Source organism: Vipera berus (assembly GCF_964194415.1).
Source record: "Vipera berus genome assembly, chromosome: 1".
Taxonomy (NCBI): Eukaryota; Metazoa; Chordata; class Lepidosauria; order Squamata; family Viperidae; genus Vipera; species Vipera berus.
This window is the reverse complement of record NC_138202.1, coordinates 211,270,069-211,290,147: the sequence shown is the minus strand read 5'-3', so window position 1 is coordinate 211,290,147 and position 20,079 is coordinate 211,270,069. Positions and strand designations below refer to the sequence as shown.

Sequence of the window (20,079 nt, the reverse complement as noted above, 5' to 3'; positions counted from 1 at the left end):
ATTGTGGACTTCTTAAGGAATCAAGATGTTTGCTAAGGCCTCCAAAATATGACAAGTCTGATTTATCCTATGATCCATTTGTTTCCTTGATTATCTATGGGATTCTCAAAAGTCTTCTCTAATATCAAAACTGTAAAAATTGTTTCTCGGTCCTGCTTTTAAACGTCCAGGTTTGGCTTCCGTAGAGCATCACAAACAAAGTATTCGTCTGCACCATATTAATCTTTATAGGCATAGATCCCAGGCAGTTAATATTGTACAGACATAACTTTTCTGGCTTGCTCACTCTTCTCCCAAGTTTGATTAGCTCATAATAAAGTTTATACATATAAACATGTATAATTTTGTTGTGCATATTGGCATGTACTCTGTGACAGCCCAACTTGAAAGTTTACTTAATGATTATTCAGTAGCAGCCAGGAAAAAGAAGGAATTGCATAAAGGAAGATATTAAAAAGGAATTACTTGAACAAACAGGGTTTTTATTTTGAATAAAATATTTATTCAAGTAACTCCTTTCTTCTTCTGTAGAATGAAAGTCTTCTGTAGAATAATGAATTTTATTCTGTAGAGTAAAATAAAAATGCAATTAATTGTGTACTTTCCAGCTTAGAAATCATTTGTCTAGTAACAATTAAGGAGTTATACAACCCTAATAAAGAATCCTGTGATATTGTCTGGTCTTACATTTGGGACAGATTCATGTGAAAGCACCTTTGTAGTCTATAAAACCTTTTATGAACAGGAAACAAAGGCCCAGGAATTTCTTTCTTCACAGAATGAGTATAGTCTATTTTTTTAATGTTATAGGCTTCTATTGTATTAAATCAAATATCAGATGAACCAACCTTTTTATGTGCTTGATAATAAAAATAATGAAAAAAATAAAAAAACCCAAACCCTACAGTTCCAATTGTATACTACATTAGCAAAATACAGTAGTAGAGTTTCTACTATACTATTTATATGACTTTAAAGTATTAAGGTGGTGGTCCATTTCAGAGGATAGATAAGTTAGGTTAAAAAGCTTGTTGGCTGAACTGTAAAACTAGGTTGATTTTTACCTTTGTTAACAAGAGTTCAGTCTTTTGTATTGGGTAGTATTAATAGTTAAGACAGAAAAAAGCCTGGATAATTAGAAAACAACAATTTATGTTTGTTTGGCAAATGTATGTGGTGAAAATCATACTAGCCAGAAACAGCACTGTCTATTACAAAATCTGATTCAATGAGATAAAACATCTAATTCATATGCATCTCTGAGTGCATTATTTTTAAAAAGATCCTTTTATACTACTATTTATGTGTCTGTCTATCAGTTGCTGGTCAACACCTGTAGAAAGAGACTCTTAATTTGGACTAAATAATTATCTCCCAAAACTGATGCATATTCTAAACCTGTTCTAGAATTTTGAGAAACCAAGAGCCTGTTTGGTCTAGTCTAGTGGTTAAAGCGTCAGGCAAGAAACCAGGAGCCTGTGAGTTTTAGTTTCACCTTTGTCATGAAAGCCAACATCTCTCTCAGCCCAGGATTGTTGTGAGGAAAATTGGAGGAGGAAGGTGTGTTGGATATGTTTGGGCCTTGAGTTATTTATAAAAAATAATGAATAACAATAAACCCCTCTGCAAGGAAAATTCTCTTAAGTCTCCTCATATAATATTGAATGTAGCCCATTGCATGTAACCCATAAGCAGGCTTGTGTGTTTATCCAAGGCTTGATAAATCCAACTTGTTTTATATCAGAAGCCAGTGAGTTCCATCTTTAACATTTAGAAACTAGTGGAGGAAATGATCTTGCTGAATGCTGGTTTTTTTTTTAGTAGGCAATGAAACCACAAAGAAGCAACCTCACTGTGTGAACTATGACAACCCATCAGACACAAAAAGAAGCAAGACACAAACTACAGTAAACTTGTTTTGTTCCAAACAACATCCAGCCAAGCATACCCTATCTTAAATGTACCAATTAGGCGATCCTATATGGAAATAAATGCAAGTACTCAAGTATAGCCTCGAATACAATACCAGACCAATGATTTGAGTACTGCAGCCTTGGAAAAATCAGATCTATCCAATCCATGAAGGGGCACCTGAGAAAAACACTTGAGATGGAAAGTCTTGTAGACCTGGCTGATCTGTAAATAGTGTTAATAAATAATACATGATAAAATAGAGTGTTAGGCTGCTATGCTGAATCCAGGTAACATTTGCTTTCAACTCAAATGCTAGCCTTAGCGACTTGCTCCCTGAAAGCTATATTTATGATTGCAAGCGCATCATTGTTCAATCTTATGGTATTTAAATCAAACCTTTCTGCATCAAATTTGGATATAATCCTAAAGAAGGATCTATGGTATGTCTTCTTCATACAACCACTATTGACTCTCCTAAGTCACACTCCTAAGCAATAATTTAGGTAAAGTTTTAATTTTCAAGTAGTAAACTGTGTTGTTGTTTCCTTCTATGTTTTTTAAACAACAACCAAAAGCCACACTGGAGATTCACGTGAAAAAAAAAGTAGGATATAAATCTAAGAAAGGAATGCTTTGGCAGAAGGGATCCCCATAAGCAAACACTATCTTACAAATAAGCAGAACAAGCCATTCTATAACATCTTATAAACCAATCCAACATATCAGATCATTTCTTCTATCCCAATCTTCCCTATAAAATTGAAATAGATTTATGCTGGGCCCAGATGACGAGCTTGACTTCATACTAACGTGGAAAGTATGTGAAATAAATCATCTGTGTGCCAATGGGCCAGATCCAGAACCGTTCTTGAGTTACTGAATTCCTTACAACAACATGTCATAATTCTAATCCTCTGTCAAAACTGCTCTTATTATTAGCCACCTCATTGAATATATTAAGATCAAGGTTGTTTCTCAAGTTAAAAGAACCAACCCCCTTCCCCCAATCATCTGAGAGATCTCTACTTACGCGTTAAAGCCTCATTGCTTAACAGCAGCAGCAGCCACAGGGGCCACAGCTGCGGGTGTCCCATGTTGAAAGGGACCCTTTGGCTGCTCTGCTCCCTTCCACTTCTCCTACTCCAACAACAAAGTCAGTTTGACTGTCCCTACTTGGACCTGCCTTTAAATACACCCTGGTAAAGCAGCTGAGCCAAAGGGTTTAAGAGCGTTGAGAGCAAATTACAAAAGGTCCAAAGGTTATAGTCCTGCATCCTCTTTGCAATAGCCCCAGCCAGCTACTCTGAGCTGGTTCAGCCCATGCCAATGGGTGTAGAAGGCACAGGGAAGCAGAATAACCCTTTGAAATGGCAGCGCTTATTTGGTCACCTCTTATCACTGATGGGGGAGATTTCATAACAAGAGCTTGCAAAAAAATATGCCTCACTATAAAGTCAAAGGAACTTATCATTTAGGGAGAAAATATATTTAGTGTGCTAGCTAAAAGTACTGAATAGAAAATAATACCAAAAGGCTAAACATAAGGGTATCCTTTGATCTAGAGTACAACTATAAGTAACCATGAACCAATTCAGTTCGCTAAAGATCTGCCAAGTTGGCTTACTATCCCAAAGCCATCTGGGACTTTCCAACGGTTAGCAGATTCTGTCTAGCTATTTATCATCTTATCTGGCTTTTCAGATTTTTGGGTCCTAGCTTCAGTAGCTCCTCCTCTGGCTCCACCTTTTCCCTCCATTTCCTATGGGAACCTTGCACTGGATTTACCTGCAGGTGTAAGATAACAAGAGCACTCTTAAAAGACCCTTTTACTGCACTGCAAGAAAGTTGATGTGCACAAATAGTCCTGACCAGAGATGTAAATAGCAGTCATAACAAGTTCACCATTCCAAGAATTTATATTCCACCTTATGGAACTTAAGCAAACAGAATACAAAAAAAAGAGGAATGGTTGCTTGCTGAGCACAAAGGACCTTCTAAGCAGGGAAATTACAGGTAAATTTCCCTGTAATGTTTCTTTGGGGGTTTAATTAAAGCAAAGAAACTCAGGAGAGTGCATACAAATGGAGAAATGGTGGTACTGTACAATGAAAAGTGCGACAAGGAGCACTGCACTCACATTCAGGAGAGGATACGCTGCCTCATTTAAACATAAATATAGGAAACAAGTCATATCTGACCAGAAGAGTACATCAACAATAAAAGTTTTTTTGTTTTTGTTTTATAAAGGCTAAACTTACAGGGACTCCATACCACCAATCCTAAAGTCTGGAAGAACCACCACATTTTTACTGACTCTTTGAATGTCATTAGACTGGAAGCTGTACAGATCGTCTCTCTCTCCCTCCCTCCCTTCCTCCCTCCCTGTGTGTGTGTGAGTGTGTGTGTGTGTGTGTGTGCATGCGCATGCCCATGCATGTTCATTCCAGAGGTCAGACACTGCGATAGATGAGAAGCTAGTTCCTGGGTCTCATAAGATTACACTGTTAATTAGTAATTTATTTTTTATCCCACCTTTATTTCTTTATAGGTAACTCAAGGTGTCAAACTCCTTCCCCCTCCAATTTTTTTCCACAACAACAACCTTATGAAGTGGGCTGGGCTGAGACAGTGACTGGGTCAAGGTCACCCAGCTATCTTTCACGCCTAAGATGCAACTAGAACTCACAGTCTCCTGGTTTGTTGTTTTTACTCATGATTGGATAGATTGGCTCTTTGATTTCCTTCACCAGCCCTCCAGGCCTTTTTTCCTTCCTTTTTACCATTGCCATCTACCAGGAAGTTTCTTCACTTTCTCTGTCTAATCTATTATTCTGAGATTTCCTGGTCTCGCCCCATCCAAGCATTATCCTGCTCACCTTAGCTTCTTTTGAGATCAGACAAAGTAAAATTCCAGACTGCAGATTAGACTGGGGAGTCAAAAACCATCCTAGACAAAGGCAATTGGCAGACCAGTTCTATATCACTGCCAAATAAGGCACAATGGCAAGTTCATGTAGTCGGCAGGAGTTAGCTCAAGTAGAATGCCATTCCACCATTTAAAACTTTAATAATTCCTAAAAATGTGATTTCTCTAGTCATATACTAAAAACATACTTGTCAATTAAGCAGTGCAGCTTCAGAGAAAAGCGGCCCATTGGCATTAGTTGGTCTAGAGATGATTTCCCCCACTTTTAATAAAAAAAGAAAACAAAATCTAAATGTACAAAAGAGATTGATGTGCCATTCAAATGACCATTTTTAAAGATTGTTATATTTTAAAGCATTGAAAACACAGTAGAATAGCTCCAAACTTACTGGAATTGTAAAACACGGTGTGTTATTTATTTAATTTAAAATTTGATTGTAAGTTTGCTTTACCATATAAATGTAGAGTTCTGCTCTACTAATATAATTTAAAGCAGCTGTGTTTTCAAAAGGAAAGAGGGAGATTTCAGAAGCGAATGCCATATTACATATCAATGCATATATTTCAGATGAAGAGTAAATATTACTTTTAGAAAAGTCTTGATAGTTTGGGGTAAAAAAATAACTGTTAGCATGACTGTGTGTGTGTGAGGGAGGGAGGCTTTGTGTGCACTATTCTACTTTATCTTGCACCACAAGTGATTTTCCTAAAGCCACTAAACCTAAAAATATTTAACATGATGCAAGTGTTTTTCTTTGAAGATGTTTCACTTCTCATCCAAGAGGTTTCTTCAGCTCTGACTGGATGGTGGGAAGAAGCTTGTCCACCCCAAGGATAAAACACCCAGACACAAACTGAGCAACATGGTATATGCAGTACAATGCAGTGAGTCATGTGAACATTGGGGAAACAAAACAACAACTTCATAAACGTATGGCACAACATAGGAGAACAAACCATCAGGACAAGAGTCAGCAGTCCATCTGCATTTAAAAGACAAAGGCCACTCTTTTGAAGACAGCAAAGTCCATATTTTGGACAGAGAAGGACCGCTAGTTTGAAAGAAGGGTCAAAGATGGAAACAGCCCTCTCTCAACAGAAGGGGAGGGATCTGACATCATCTATCTCCAGTCTACAACACAGCCCTTTCAACTGTTCCAAGAAGGTTGCACATCCACTTGCACTAGTCAGGTAACCCTGGAGACATAGATGAGCCTCCAGGTAGCTTTAACGATGCGCTAAGAGAATGCAAATGAACAGCTGTCTGCAGGAGTATAAATCTTTTCATTTCCCAGTCAGAGCTGAAGAAGCTTCTTGGATCAGAAGCGAAATGTCTTCGAAGAAAAATAAGAAAGTCCAGTTGCCTTGTGAAAAGCAAAACTGTGACCTGGATGACTGAGAATCTACATAGATATTAGCAGATATTACATGTAGTGATTACTGCTCTCAAAGAAGATGAAGCTCTGAATCCTGTAGGGGTTATTCATGGTTGAATAATTTGGTATAAGAGCAAAAGTGATGGGTTGGAGACAGAGTTACTCTTTCTTTCTCCTCACCCATCTCATTCCCACCAGTCCACCCCCAGCTTTCTGGGAACAAAGAACAGCCAAGGGCCTTTTGACCAGTGCATCTCTGGGTAGAGTTAAGCTTCAATTCCTGTTTTCAAGGCTGCTCCTGGCTTAGAGAAACTTGTAGCAGTTCTTTTCCCTGTTTGCATTAATGCTCTTTTATCATTAGGGAACTCCAAAATGTAAATTTAGGCTAGAGATTATCTGTTGATAGTAGTTGGTGTCTGGGAAGCAAAGGGAACAGATGTTATTTAGTAACAGGAGAAAATCTTCTTAACAGTTAATGTTTCTTTCTGTTCATTTTAAAAGGAGCTTAGCGAAGGTAAGCAAAATGTCTACACATCTGTTCACAGGAAATTGCTTTGATGCAAATGTTGTTCAGTATGCATTTTCAGAAAACTGAAGTGGTTTAGGATTGCCTAGGAAGCTAATTGCCAATTATGACATAGTGGTTAGAGTGCCAAACAAAGAATAGAGGACATGGATTCAGACCTCCCGCTTAACTATAGTGGGGTGGTCATTTAGTGAATGTGGTGGTCCTTAACTGAACGTGGTGGTTATTAAGTGTACACCGTGGCTGTGAAGTGAATCCATTTATTCCTAAGAGCATTTTTTGTTTTGAAACAAACAACCCAGCAACAAAGCCGTCATAAATTGAGATCCCATGAAGGCAGAATGCTGCAACTGGCCATAAAGGAGAGCCAGTTACCAAGTGCCTGAAATGCAATTGATGATCATGGTGTGTGTGTGCGTGCGCGCACACATGGGCGTGCAGGTGTGCATGCATGTGCAGCCATTGGAACTCCAGAACTGCGTTGTAAGTAACTTACATATCTACAGAAATGCACATGATCAAAGATAAAAGCCTTCCAGAATCTATATGGGTCAATATAAAAGGGAAAAAAGTGACATTGCCATAGGGGCATACTACAGGTCACCCAACGCTAGCCGCTAGGTGAGATCATCCGTGGTTTTGGAGTGGGTTATCATCAGTATGCTGATGACACCCAGCTTTTCATCTCGACCCCAAACCACATCAGTGATGCCCTTGACGTGATGTCCCATTGCCTGGAAGTGGTCCGGGAATGGATGGGGAGGAACAGGCTTCAACTCAACCCGGACAAGACTGAATGGCTGTACATACCGGCATGTCAGGATATTCAGAGTATTCCATCCCTTAATATTGGGGGCGAGTTACTGCCCCCCGTAGATAGGGCTCGCAACCTGGGTGTCCTCCTAGATTCACAGCTCTCCTTAGAAGATCACATAGGAGCTGTGACTAGGGGGGCTTTCACTCAGGTTCGTCTGGTGCGCCAGCTACGACCCTATCTGGACCTGGATGCCTTACGTACAGTCACCCATGCACTTGTGACCTCTCGTCTTGACTACTGCAACGCTCTTTACATGGGGCTGCCCTTGAGAATCACTCGGAAGCTTCAGCTGGTACAGAGTGCAGCTGCACGGACGCTTTTGGGGGCTCCCCGATACTCCCATATTACACCTCTGCTTCGTGAGCTGCACTGGCTTCCAGTTGCCTTCCGGGTGAAATTCAAGGTGCTAGTGATGACATACAAAGCCCTACATGGCATGGGTCCGGATTACCTACGGGAGCACCTACTGCCACCGTCAACACCCCTCCGTCCTGTGCGCTCCCACAGAGAGGGCCTCCTCAGGGTGCCACCGGTCAGAGAATGCCGGCTGGTGACCCCCAGGGGGAGAGCATTCTCGGTGGGTGCGCCAATCCTCTGGAACCGCTTACCAGCCGAAATCCGGATGGCCCCTGACCTTCGCACCTTTCAGCGAGATTTAAAAACCTATCTATTCCAGCAAGCCGGCCTGGCCTGATAGATTTGGGGTTTTATTTGTAGATCTGGGGTTTTATTTGTTTTATTGTTGGTTTATTGTATACTTACTTTGCTCTGTACACCGCCCTGAGTCCTCCGGGAGAAGGGCGGTATATAAAACGAATAAATAAATAAATAAATAAATAAATAAACCAATCAGAAGAAATAGATGGACTGATAGAGGGAGTGATAGAGGGAGTTGAAGTTGCCAGAACCTTGGGGGAAAATGATCATGTCATACTGGAATTCAATATAATGCAAACACAAGCAATAGAAAATAATTCAACCAATGTCTTAAACTTCAAAAGACCTGATTTTAACAAACTCCGAGAAACTAGGAAAGATTCCATGGACGAAAATCCTAAAGGGGAAAACAACGCAAGAAGTATGGGAAACTGTGAAAAATATGATCATAAAAGCCCAGTCCAGCACAATACCACTGAAAAAGAAAAACAAGGAATTCAAGAAGAAACCAGCATGGCTGCACAAAGCTCTCTGACAAACTGAAAGACAAAAAGGACAAGTACAAAAAATGGAAAGAGAGACACATAACTAAGGCTGATTATTAGCAGACAGCCAGAACATGCAAAGATGAAGTCAGGAAAGCAAAGGCTCAGAATGAACAAAGACTTGCAACAGAAATCAAGAACAATAAAAAAAGTTTCTTTCAACATATAAATAACAAGAAAAAAAATCAAGGAAACTATAGGTCCACTAAAGAGAGAAGATGGCAAGGAAGTAACAGGCAGTAGGGAGAAAGCTGAGCTGCTTAACTAATTCTTTGCATCAGTCTTCACACAAAAAGAAATTATAGCTCAACATGCCAAAAAAACTACTGCAAAAGACAAACTAGAAACAATTAAAATAAGTAAGAAAATGATAAAAGAACACCTATCCGACCTTGACGAATATAAATCACCGGGATCCGACAGATTACATCCCAGAGTTCTGAAGGAGTTGGCAGATGTTATCTTAGAACCATTGTACTATATCTTTCAAAAATCCTGGAGCACCAGGGAAGTACTTGAGGGTTGGAAAAGGGATGATGTGGTTCCCATCTTCAAGAAAGGAAAAGAAAAAAAACCAGACCCAGGAAACTGCAGACCAATTAGTCTAACATCAATACTTGGGAAGATCCTGGAAAAGATAATAAAAAACAGGTCTGTGAACAACTAGAAGCAAACAAAGTTATAACCAGTAGCCAGCATAGGTTTGTCAAAAACAGATCATGCCAAACTAATCTTATTTCATTTTTAGATAAAGTGACTAAATTACTAGACCAGCAAAACACTGTGCACATAGTATATTTAGACTTCAGTAAGGCTTTTGACAAAGTAGACCATAACCTGCTACTTAGGAGGCTAGAAAAAGGTGGAATAGACAACAACACCATCAGATGGGTCTGTAGCTGGCTGACAAACCATACTTAGCCAGTAGTCCTCAATGGTACACCATCCACATGGAGAGAAGTAAATAGTGGGGTACCACAAGGTTCCATCTTAGGCCCAGTACTCTTCAATATCTTCATCAATGACTTAGATGAGGGAATAGAAGAAGAACTCATCAAATTTGCAATGACACCAAACTGGCAGGAGTAGCCAACACCCCAGAAGACAAGCTCAGGATCCAAAAAGATCTTGACAAACTTGAACAATGGACTCTATCCAACAAGAGTTTTAATGTGGAAAAAAACAAAGTTTTACATTTAGGCAGGGAAAATCAAATGTTTAAGTACAGATTAGGTGAGACCTGGCTCAAAACCAGCAACTATGAGATGGACCTTGGAGTCCTAGTGGACAATCACTTGACTATGAGCCAGCATTTTGCAGTAGTAGCCAAAAAAGCTAATACAATCCTGGGTTGTATAAACAGAGGCATAGAATCAAGATCATGCGAAGCATTAGTACCGCTTTATAAAACCCTAGTAAAACCACACCTGGAATACTACAACCAATTTTGGTCACCATACTACAAAAAAAGATGTTGAGACCTTGGAAAAAGTTCAGAGAAGAGCAACTAAAATGATCAAAGGCCTGGAGACTAAAACACATGAAGAATGGCTGCAGGACTTGAGTTTGGCTAGTCTAAAGAAAAGAAGAAATAGGGGTGACATGATAGCAGTATTCCAGTATTTGAGGGGCTGCCACAAAGAATAGAGTGTCAAACTATTCTCCAAAGCACCAGAGGGCAAGACAAGAAACAATGGTTGGAAACCGACCAAAGAGAGAAGCAACCTGGAATTAAGGAGAAAGTTCCAAACAGTGAAGACAATTAACCAGTGGAACAGCTTGCCTTCAGAAGTTGTAGGCGCTCCATCCCTGGAGATTTTTAAGAAGAGACTGGACAGTCACTTGTCTGAGATGGTATAGGTTCTCCTGCTTGAGCAAGGGGCTGGACTAGAAGACCTCCAAGATCCCTTCCAGCTCTATTCTATTCTATTGCCCTTCTCCCCCAATCTGATTATGCTGATGAATTATTTCATGGAGTGGGGCTTAAAGAAGCCAAGCCTGCCTCAGTGTTGTTGTTATTTGTGAAGTTGTGTCCGACCCATCGCGACCCCATGGACAACGTTCCTCCAGGCCTTCCTGTACTCTACCATCTCCTGCCTCAGTGCATAAGCCTTATTGCTGAAGTAATCAATTTCTCTTCATTTGAAGAGGAGACAGAAGCCACTGTTCCCTATTTCTTCATGACTGCAGAAGTGTGTAATCCAAAACATAAATGGGAGACAATACTCCTAGATCCTCTTACCCGGAAGGACTCCAGCTGCCTAGTGCTTTTATCTGTTGGAGATTGCCTGCAAGGTGCTTCTCTTTTCAAAGAGGGGCCTTCAGCCATATCTCTCCACTTCTTGCCAGAAGAAGGAGCATTTGAGAGAAGAGCTTTGTTGGAACCTCTCCTGGCTTGAGGGTGTGGTAGGCAAGAAGTTCCCATCATTATCTAAAGCAAGGATGGAAATTTTTGTTTTCTAATTCCTCTTACAAGTGTCACATTTTTCAGAGAATGTGTTGGAGTCACAGCGCAATGAAGAGGAAACTTGAATCCCAGGAGATAAAGGCAGAATAAAGAGTAAACAAGAACATTATTCTGGCTCCTTATTTTTCCCGTCTTCTCCTTGCAAAACATCTACATCATCACCACATTTCCTTTCTGCCATTGCTATTCCATTTATTCTTTCTTCCTCTTTTTGCCTCCTTCTCTGCTGGCTGAAATCTGCAAAAATCTGACCTAATCCCTTTTTGAAATTTAAGATTAAAGGCTGTATAAAATTAGCCTTCAGCTTCACATTCCTGGTACGTTCCTTCCTACACTTGCTGTGAAGTGCAATTCAGAGCATTAAGGGTAATGAGGGAAGTGGTAGATAGATGTTCTAAGATGGCGGCACCTGGAATGGCTGCAGCTGCATTGGCTCTTGAAGGTGAATAGTTTTGGGAGGGATAGCAAGGGCTATAGGCCACATGATCAGGAAGATTTTAATGTGTTTGAGCAACATGGTGGAACTCAGGTAACGTACGACATACAACCGACAATCTTTGCTGGCATGGCGAGTTTCTAGTTGTTTTGGAACTGTTGGTGAGACCATTAAAAGTCGTTGGTGCTGTTTGAATTTGTTCTACCAGCAGCAAGATCTGACTGCTGGCCCAGTGATGGATTCTACTGCAAATCAGGGCTGTTTCCAGAGGAGGCAGAGGAGGAGAGGACCTGGAGCTTATGGAGCGAAGGAACTGGATGAGGCTGTCGGCAGGCCCAGAGGAAGAGAGAGAGGCTTTTGGAGGAGTTGGTGGCAGCGTCAGCAGTGTGCTCCAGGGGTGAAAAGAACCAAGGCCTCTTTAAGGAAAGGGTGGAAGAGTCAGGATCAGAAAAAGGAAAGAAGGCGAGGTTGTCAGAATACAAGCGAATTTGAGGGCTAATCCACATGGAGCCCCATTTCCATCTGTCCTGTTTGCCATCGTTCACTCCCTAGAGACTAAAATGGACAATGTGAAATTTGAGCGGGCCCCGAACAAGGAGTATATATCGGAGGTGGTGACCCTTTGAGAGCTGTATGCAACGAAATTTCATTTTGATGTATGCCGATTGGTGTACATTCAAAGTGACAATAAAGTTATCATCATCATCATCATGTGGTGAAGGTGTAGATGTTTTGCAAGAATGCTGTAGAAAGATATTGACAGAAAGAAATGAAGAGGCATAGACGATGGTGTTAGTCTAAACCATTTTAACCATATTGCCTTTTTTTTCTTAGCTCATGCTTTTACATTTTGAATTCTTTGTCTGATATTCTTTACACCTTTTTTTGTACTTCGCTACCTCAATAACTTTCCTTTCTAGATTAATGTTTTACAGGTAGTCTTTGACATACGACTGGTTGCTTAATGCAAGTCTGAGGGTACAACAAACGCAAAAAATTACTTATGACCCATTCTCAAAGTTATGACTGCCCCAACACCCTCGGGGTCATGTGATTGCATTTTGGGGGCTTGGCAACCAACTTGCATTTAGGGCTAGTTGCAGCATCCCTGGTTACATTATTAGGTTTGCAACATTTTTTTTTGCTGCTTTTAAGCAGAAAACACTCATTGTATAAGCTGGCGTTGGATTTGCTTACCAACCATGTGATTTGCTTAATGATCACAGTGACTTGGTTAACAGTCATTGTAAAAGCAGTCATAAAATCGAGTCCAGGCATGTGGTGATTTGTCATACAACAATTGCAACAACTTGAGACCAAAATTCTGGGCTCCATTGTCATTGTAAGTCAAGGACTATCTATAATCTCCTTTAGTGTTCATATTCATTTCACAATTCAGCCTCTAGTTTATTTTATCTTTTCAGCACAAAATATATTTCCATTATTATTTTCAGTGCCAAATTCACAAAATACAGAAATCCCCAGTGAAGTCACAGCTGAGTTCTTATGAAGTATTAGCTGCTATAATTTTTATTTAAAGCCATTTTTATTTAAATGTTTACATGTGTAATTTTGATACAGAAAATTGATTTCAGTTTTACATACATTCACAGATACATAAATACTATATGTGAAGATACAGTCCTTTATTCCTTAAATAAGTTCTATTGAAGTCATAGCTTTACTTGATTGCACTTCAAATTATAATACAATATAATACTGTTACTGCCTTGGGAATTTGGCCCAAAGAAATTCCTTTGGAAAAATCCTGAATGTTTTCACTTGACCTATGTGAGATTCTTAACCTACAAAATAACTGTACTTTGAGTTTTCTTATCAACTTACTTTCAAATAATAAACTATTGCACCTAACAAATACTGAAATGAATCATATGAAGATATCTTCTGTTGAATCATATACTGAATCATATACTGGAAATCTATGTATCCTGTCCAACAATAAGTCTTACATACAGAGGTTTTTCCTGCTCTGTTTTCTGTGAACAGGAGGTATTTTTTGGGGGGTGGGAAACCACTGGAAACTTCAGATGTGTGCTAAATATACACTTGACCTCTGAGCTAGATGATGAAGAGAACTGGGTTCGTGTTAGTAGAGTAACTGAATAACAAATCTTTTTCATTTCTTCTTTTACCTACTAACCTCTGAATAACCTCTCTTAAATAATTCATATCAATGCATATGTGTTTCTCTGTGTGTGTTTGTTTATGTGTGTATGTGTGTTTCTTATGGAAGACCGAAAAAGTTAATTCCCTCCACTTTTTTTATCCCAGTTATCTGTTATAGCAAGGAATCCTACGAAGTATCAATCAAAACTCTGATAAGTATAGCTCACTAAGATAACTAATGTAGTGTTTAATAGCAACAGCACTTAGAGTTATATACCACTTCACAATGCTTTTACAGCCCTCTCTAAGTGGTTTACAGAGTCAGCCTCTTATCCCCAATGATCTGGGTCCTCATTTTACCGACCCTGGAAGGATGGAAGGCTGAGTCAACCTTGAGCTGGTGAGAATCACCATACTGCACTCTACTACATACTGCATACTGTACTACATACATACTGCACTCTAACTACTGCGCCACCAAGGCTTCTACATTATTGTTTTTATTATTGTTTTAATAAAAAAACAATATAAGCTTGAATTGTGTAGCTAAACAACTCATTTACAAAATTCATAGCAAATAAAAGTCCATATTTAGTTAGACTTATGTACATATATTTAATTTATTAATCACCTTATGTAGTAGATTTGCCTATAGTTCCTAATATATTACTATAATAATACAACACAAATACAGGTAGTCCTCGAGTTACGAGTGTAATGGAGCCTGCCCATTCCATTTTTAACTCTAAAACTCGTGGGAGTGAATCTCGTACCTCAAACGAGATCAATCCCTTGCTTGTTAAGACTCACATGACTTGTTAAATGAACATGAGGTATTTCAGGGTGGGGAAGGCCATGGAGTACCTAGTGATGGAACAGGCCCCCAAGGCCTCCCTGACTCATTAAGATACCTCATGCTTCCCCCTCCCTTTCTGCTGTGCTGGACTCACCTTGAAAAGATCTGTCTCCTCTTTGCCGCAGTTCCTGCTGTTGCCCATATCTGAGGCTGGGGGATGCTTCTGCATGCCTTCGGAGGCTGGATTGGGGCATTGGAGACCTTTTCCAGCCACTGCCACCCAGATCTGAGACTGGGGGACCTTCTGCAGCCCTCTGGTGGCCCGTTTCTGGGCAGCAGCAACCTGGAAAGCGCCTCCGGCACTGAGATCGGGTTGCCAGAGGGCCGCAGAAGCATTCCTCGGCCTCAGATCTGGGTGGCAGCAGCCTGGAAAAGGCCTCTGACATCCTGATCCAGCCTCTGGAGGTGTTCTGTACCAGCCTGCTACCGGCCTTGCAGAAAAGGCAACCCCTTTACAGACGGCAAAAGGCTGGAATACGTCTGCCAAATTTATTACAAAAACAAACAAAACATGAAACAAGATACCGGAGCTTTGAAACACTATTGGAGCGGTTGCTTTCAGCAAACCAGCCCTCCCCCAAACATTCCCTTTATAAAGAGTTCAGGGCGTGGCCTCTCTTTGCCTCCTTCCGAGAAGTCCCACAGCCTTCCTCTGCTTGCTCCTACTTGACTGCCTCCTGCGTTGGGCGTCCTTGAACAGGGCCAGCTGTGGGTCATCTTCATCCACACTATCAGGCTCACACAGCTGGGTCTCCACCAGGTAGGAGGGGCCTGGCTGGGGGCTCTGCGGAGCCTCAAAGCCATCATCAGCAAGTTCTTCAACACCCCCCTCCTCCCCCTCATCTGAGTCATCCGACCCAACTGCCAAGCCCACAGGCTGACCCTGAATCACAACAGGAGGCACATGGAAGCGTCTCCAGGCTTCAGTTCCATTCTCTGTTGCAGAGAACAGAGGCCTAAAGTACCATGAGGTCACGCGAGATCAGTAGCGTGAGATCTCGCTCCACTGATCTCACATGATCTTGCATTACTTTAGGCCTCCATTCTCTGTGAATGCACCGAAGGCCTGGAGCAGCCAAGAAAGTGAAGGATCTCGATCTTTGCAGGGTGAGTATTGAAGGCATAGTGCCTAGGGAGACCTGGAACGGGGGTGGGGAGGGAAGAACCAGAGTGAATGTTGCAGTACCATTGTTGTCACTCGTAAGGTTGAATGACTGCCGTGGTGCAGCAACATTCATAATTTCGGGACTTGCTCATAAACACTAGGGGGTGCTTATTGCGTAACTTTGAATGAGCGTTAAGTGAGCGCTCGTGAGTGTAGTACGTGTTCCAGACTTCCTGCTGTATCTAGGGCTTATTTTTAGAGTCTTTTCGTTAAACTATATCAAGAATAAAAATAGGAATAATGCGCTAACATGGTCCAAAGTGTCACATATATTTTTGAGAATGCTTCTGGGCTCTACATAGCTTTTATAGGCATTCTTGGAAAATAAAAATAAAAGGTGCAGATTACTTTGTCTGTAGCTTTGTTCAGAAGTGCACCAAACCGTGGAGCTGGGAACGGGGTGCAACATCATAGTTTGCCTTGTGGGAAAAAAAAACTTGTGAGGTATTGTGAGAACAAATAAAGTAAACTCCCATGGCAGCCATTTGGTGAAAAAAATAATTAACATGGTTCCAACATTTTACCAGCTCAAAATGTCTCAACTGAAATTAAAGATCTTAATAAATTGATAAAATCTGAGCTTATCCTATAATCAAAACAATTTCTAACATATGCAACACCAAGCCTACCATAAACTGCAAGAAGACGTATAGTAGAGGTTTCAGTACCATTTTACTGCTGGGAGAATTAGTTTCATATCCACCCTTAGTGTTGGAAGCTTACAGCATGATTTTGGTCTGTTCATTCATAGGTTAAGACAGTCCAGTGGATGGCTGTTGTGGAGAAAAACCGGGAGAAGAAATGCTGCCTTGAGTTCCTGAATGAGCAGTGAGATATAAACTGAATCAATAAACAAGTAATAAAATGACTCTGATAACAGCTAATTTTAGGGCTAAAGGTAAGGTTTTAATGATTGCTCTGTTTAGTGACCATTAGAAGTTATTACGGAATGAAAAAGTTAACTTTACTACTGGTCCTCAAATTTTTGATCATTGCAGCCTCCCTGCAGTCGCATGATCAACATTCAAATATTTCGCAACAGATGGAGGCTTGTGACCATTGCAGCATCTGCAGTGTCTTCACAGCAAGCTTCCAACAAGCAGAGTCAGTGGAGAGTGAGCCACAAAAACCACAAATCAAGGTCACGTGCTATCTGGCTTAATGATCATTCTGATAAGTCCATTGCAGTTTTGTGAAGTTTCACTTAACGACGGGGTCAGTTTGTGATGAAGTTGCCCGTCCCAATTGTGATCATTAAATGAAACATATAGTATCTTAACAATCCTGATTCTTCAACCCTATCCACAGGGGGAGGTATCAATAAAGCAAAACATGTCACACTTGGAAAAGAAACGGGGCTTGGTTTTTTTGACTGTTTTTATCCCGCCTTTATTATTTTATAAGTAACTGAAGGTGGTGGACATACTGGGGGCCAATGTGCCTACAATAAAAAATGACAATAAAGATTATCTGTACCTAATACTTCTTCCTCTTCCAATTTTTCCCACAACAGCTCTGTGAAGTTGATTGGGCTGAGAAAGAGTGACTGGCCCAAAGTCACCCAACTGGCTTTCATGCCTAAGGCAGGACTAGAACTCACAGCCCCCTGATTTCTAGCCTGCAATGTTTTAACCACTAGACAAATTGGCTCTTCTTTTATATATCAGTTTTAAAATTCCCTGCTTAAAAACAAAGATTTCATCTAAAATGGGCCCTCCATATTGCCATTGTACTGATCTGGAGAAGTATATGTCAAGTGGCCGGGAAATCAGGAGATCCAATTCAAATGGATATAAAGATTTATTACAAACTTGAGCTCTCTACAAGAATCTGAACTACTAATGGCTCAAGCAAATTGGTGGTAGATAAGAGTCAATGGAATTCAAGGTGGGCTGGATTTAGATCTCTTGTGGGAGCAAAGAGACTCATGACTGATGATGCATTTGACCCCTCCCTCGGGCTCAGCCTGGTTATCTCCTACATCTCTCCTACATCATACCATATCCTACATCATGTGGTGTTCCCCACTAAGAGCACAATGTTCACCTCATTCAAAGAATAAGTGTTTATTTTCTTTGGTAGGATCTAAAATATAGATTAGCTAACAATTCTAATGCAAGGCAGAGAAGCTATCCAGCATATTTTCCTATTACTTATTATGATTATGATACTACTTCTACCATCTTGTCTTTTAAAAATTTCCTCTGCAGATTCTGCTGCTCTTAATCCCACTTAAATATGTTCACTACACAGAGAATGTTGTGTAAAATATAAAAAAGGAAGATTAGACCAAAAGAATAGATATATATTCTCATTAGCCCCTTCCCCATAATTGCTTAAAGATTTGCCTGTTAGTGGCACTTACCTATTATCATAAAAGAGAAAATAAGAATTCTTTTTTTTATTAAAGAGTTTTACAAAAACAAGATTTTACAATATATCCCCAAATCCCCCCCACCCCAAACCTGCCCACTTCCCCCCCCCCCACTTCCCAGAGCTAAATACAGGATTATAGTTATAATAATCATATTCTAAATAAAAATTATGCATAATATACAATTAACCAAATTCATAATGTGCTTTAACTCCCCTTTAACATAGATACATACAAAGTACCAACACTAAGATCAATAACAATATCCCTCTAAAATCTACTCATAAGCTAAATGGAACTTTTTAGTCCCATATTTATTCTGAATATAATCTATCCATCTCCTCCAAACTGAAATATATCTTTCTTGTGAATGATCTTTCAAGTAAGCAGAAATCTTAGACATTTCTGCAAGATTCGAAACTTTAAACACCCATTCTTCTATAGTAGGCAAACTATCCTTCTTCCAATATTGTCCCACCAGTAACCGTGCTGCTGTTATCATATTCAACATCAAATTGGTTTCTTTAACATCACAATCTACAACAATACCCAATAAAAACAATTGCGGAGAAAACTTTATCTTTCTCTTAAAAATCTTTTGAATGTTCCACCAAATTTTAATCCAAAAAGCTTTTATATTTCTACAAGTCCACCACATACGAAAATAGGTGGCTTCTAAACTACCACATCTCCAACATTTAGACTGCAAGTTAGGATACATATTAGACAACTTCTTGGGATCCAATTGCCATCTATTAAACATTTTATAAAAATGTTCTCTTAAGTTTTGAGCCTGAATAAGAATTCTGATTCATGTAAAATTTGCATATGGCTAAATGCCTACTAAATTTTTTGTCTGGATACTAACTTTTGATTGTTAATGTACGGGCACCTAATCTCCCACACAATGATTATCTTTAAAGCAGTCTTAGTATTGTTGTGTTCGAATAGACGAGCGACACAGCGAGGTTTTATGCAAGAACGTTTATTAACACACATAAGTCAACTGGCTATTAACGGTTGAACTCCCTCTTAAATACTCAGATACGTTTTGAACAGTAACCAATCCCCAGCCCAGAAACTCCCGCCGAAAATGCACTAACCAATAATTGCACCCGGGGTTTCCCGCTTCAAGGAAAGCCCATTTAATTAATCTACTGACACAACACCCCTTCCCCCCCAGTTAAAGTTATTTATTAACATAGTCTTTCAAATATGTTGGTGGCTTGTGAACCCTAGTTGGGTATCTATTAGTCTTGCTGACAACAGTCTTATCCACTGTCTGGCAATTTGCTATGGGCCCAGATGTTTGGGGCAAAGACTCTGGTGTCACAACGTTAGTGGTTTGTTGTTGTTGTGTTTGTTGTTGTGTTTGTTGTTGTTGTTGTTGCGCTGGACGTTTATGGCCTACTACTGTGCTTTCCACCGGAAACAACTCCCAATCAAAATTGCCATGCTGTGGCATTGTTTCTGTTACTCTGATTTGAGTTTCCTCTCCAACCTCTCCATCCCCACAAACTGCTGGGCCAAGCTGGTCAGGACTGAATGTAACATCATGTGTCTGCGTGTTTTGACCTGCATCATTCTGCACAATCTCAGGGGCCCTTTTTCTTAATTGGTCTATATGTCTCCTGATTACTCTATTCCCTTCCCCCTCAATAGTGTAAGATAGCGGCCCCGTGACATCAATGACCACTCCTGGTACCCATTTGTCCCCCGTACCATAGTTCCTGGCCCAAACTAAGTCTCCGATGATGAGAGACCGGGTTGGAATAACTGGCTCAGCTTCTGCGGGTAATCTATCAGGGTGAAGCCTGTCCAATTTTGTGGTTAATCTTCTTCCCCACCTCATTTCTGCTGGGCTCTTTCCGGTGGCTGTGCAGGGTGTAGTAT

The 20,079-nt window shown here is 40.3% G+C and overlaps 1 protein-coding gene across 1 annotated transcript in view; it reads right to left on the bottom strand.

Annotated features, from left to right (window-relative positions):
- Positions 1-15,033, bottom strand: part of APOB (apolipoprotein B) — a gene marked incomplete at both ends in the record, with an annotated part of 88,849 nt that extends 73,816 nt beyond the window's left edge. Inside the window, one exon of the mRNA XM_081344813.1 lies at positions 14,742-15,033. Coding sequence (XP_081200939.1) covers positions 14,742-15,033 — 292 coding nt within the window. The remainder of the gene's footprint in view (positions 1-14,741) is intronic.
- Between the last annotated feature and the right edge of the window lie 5,046 nt (positions 15,034-20,079).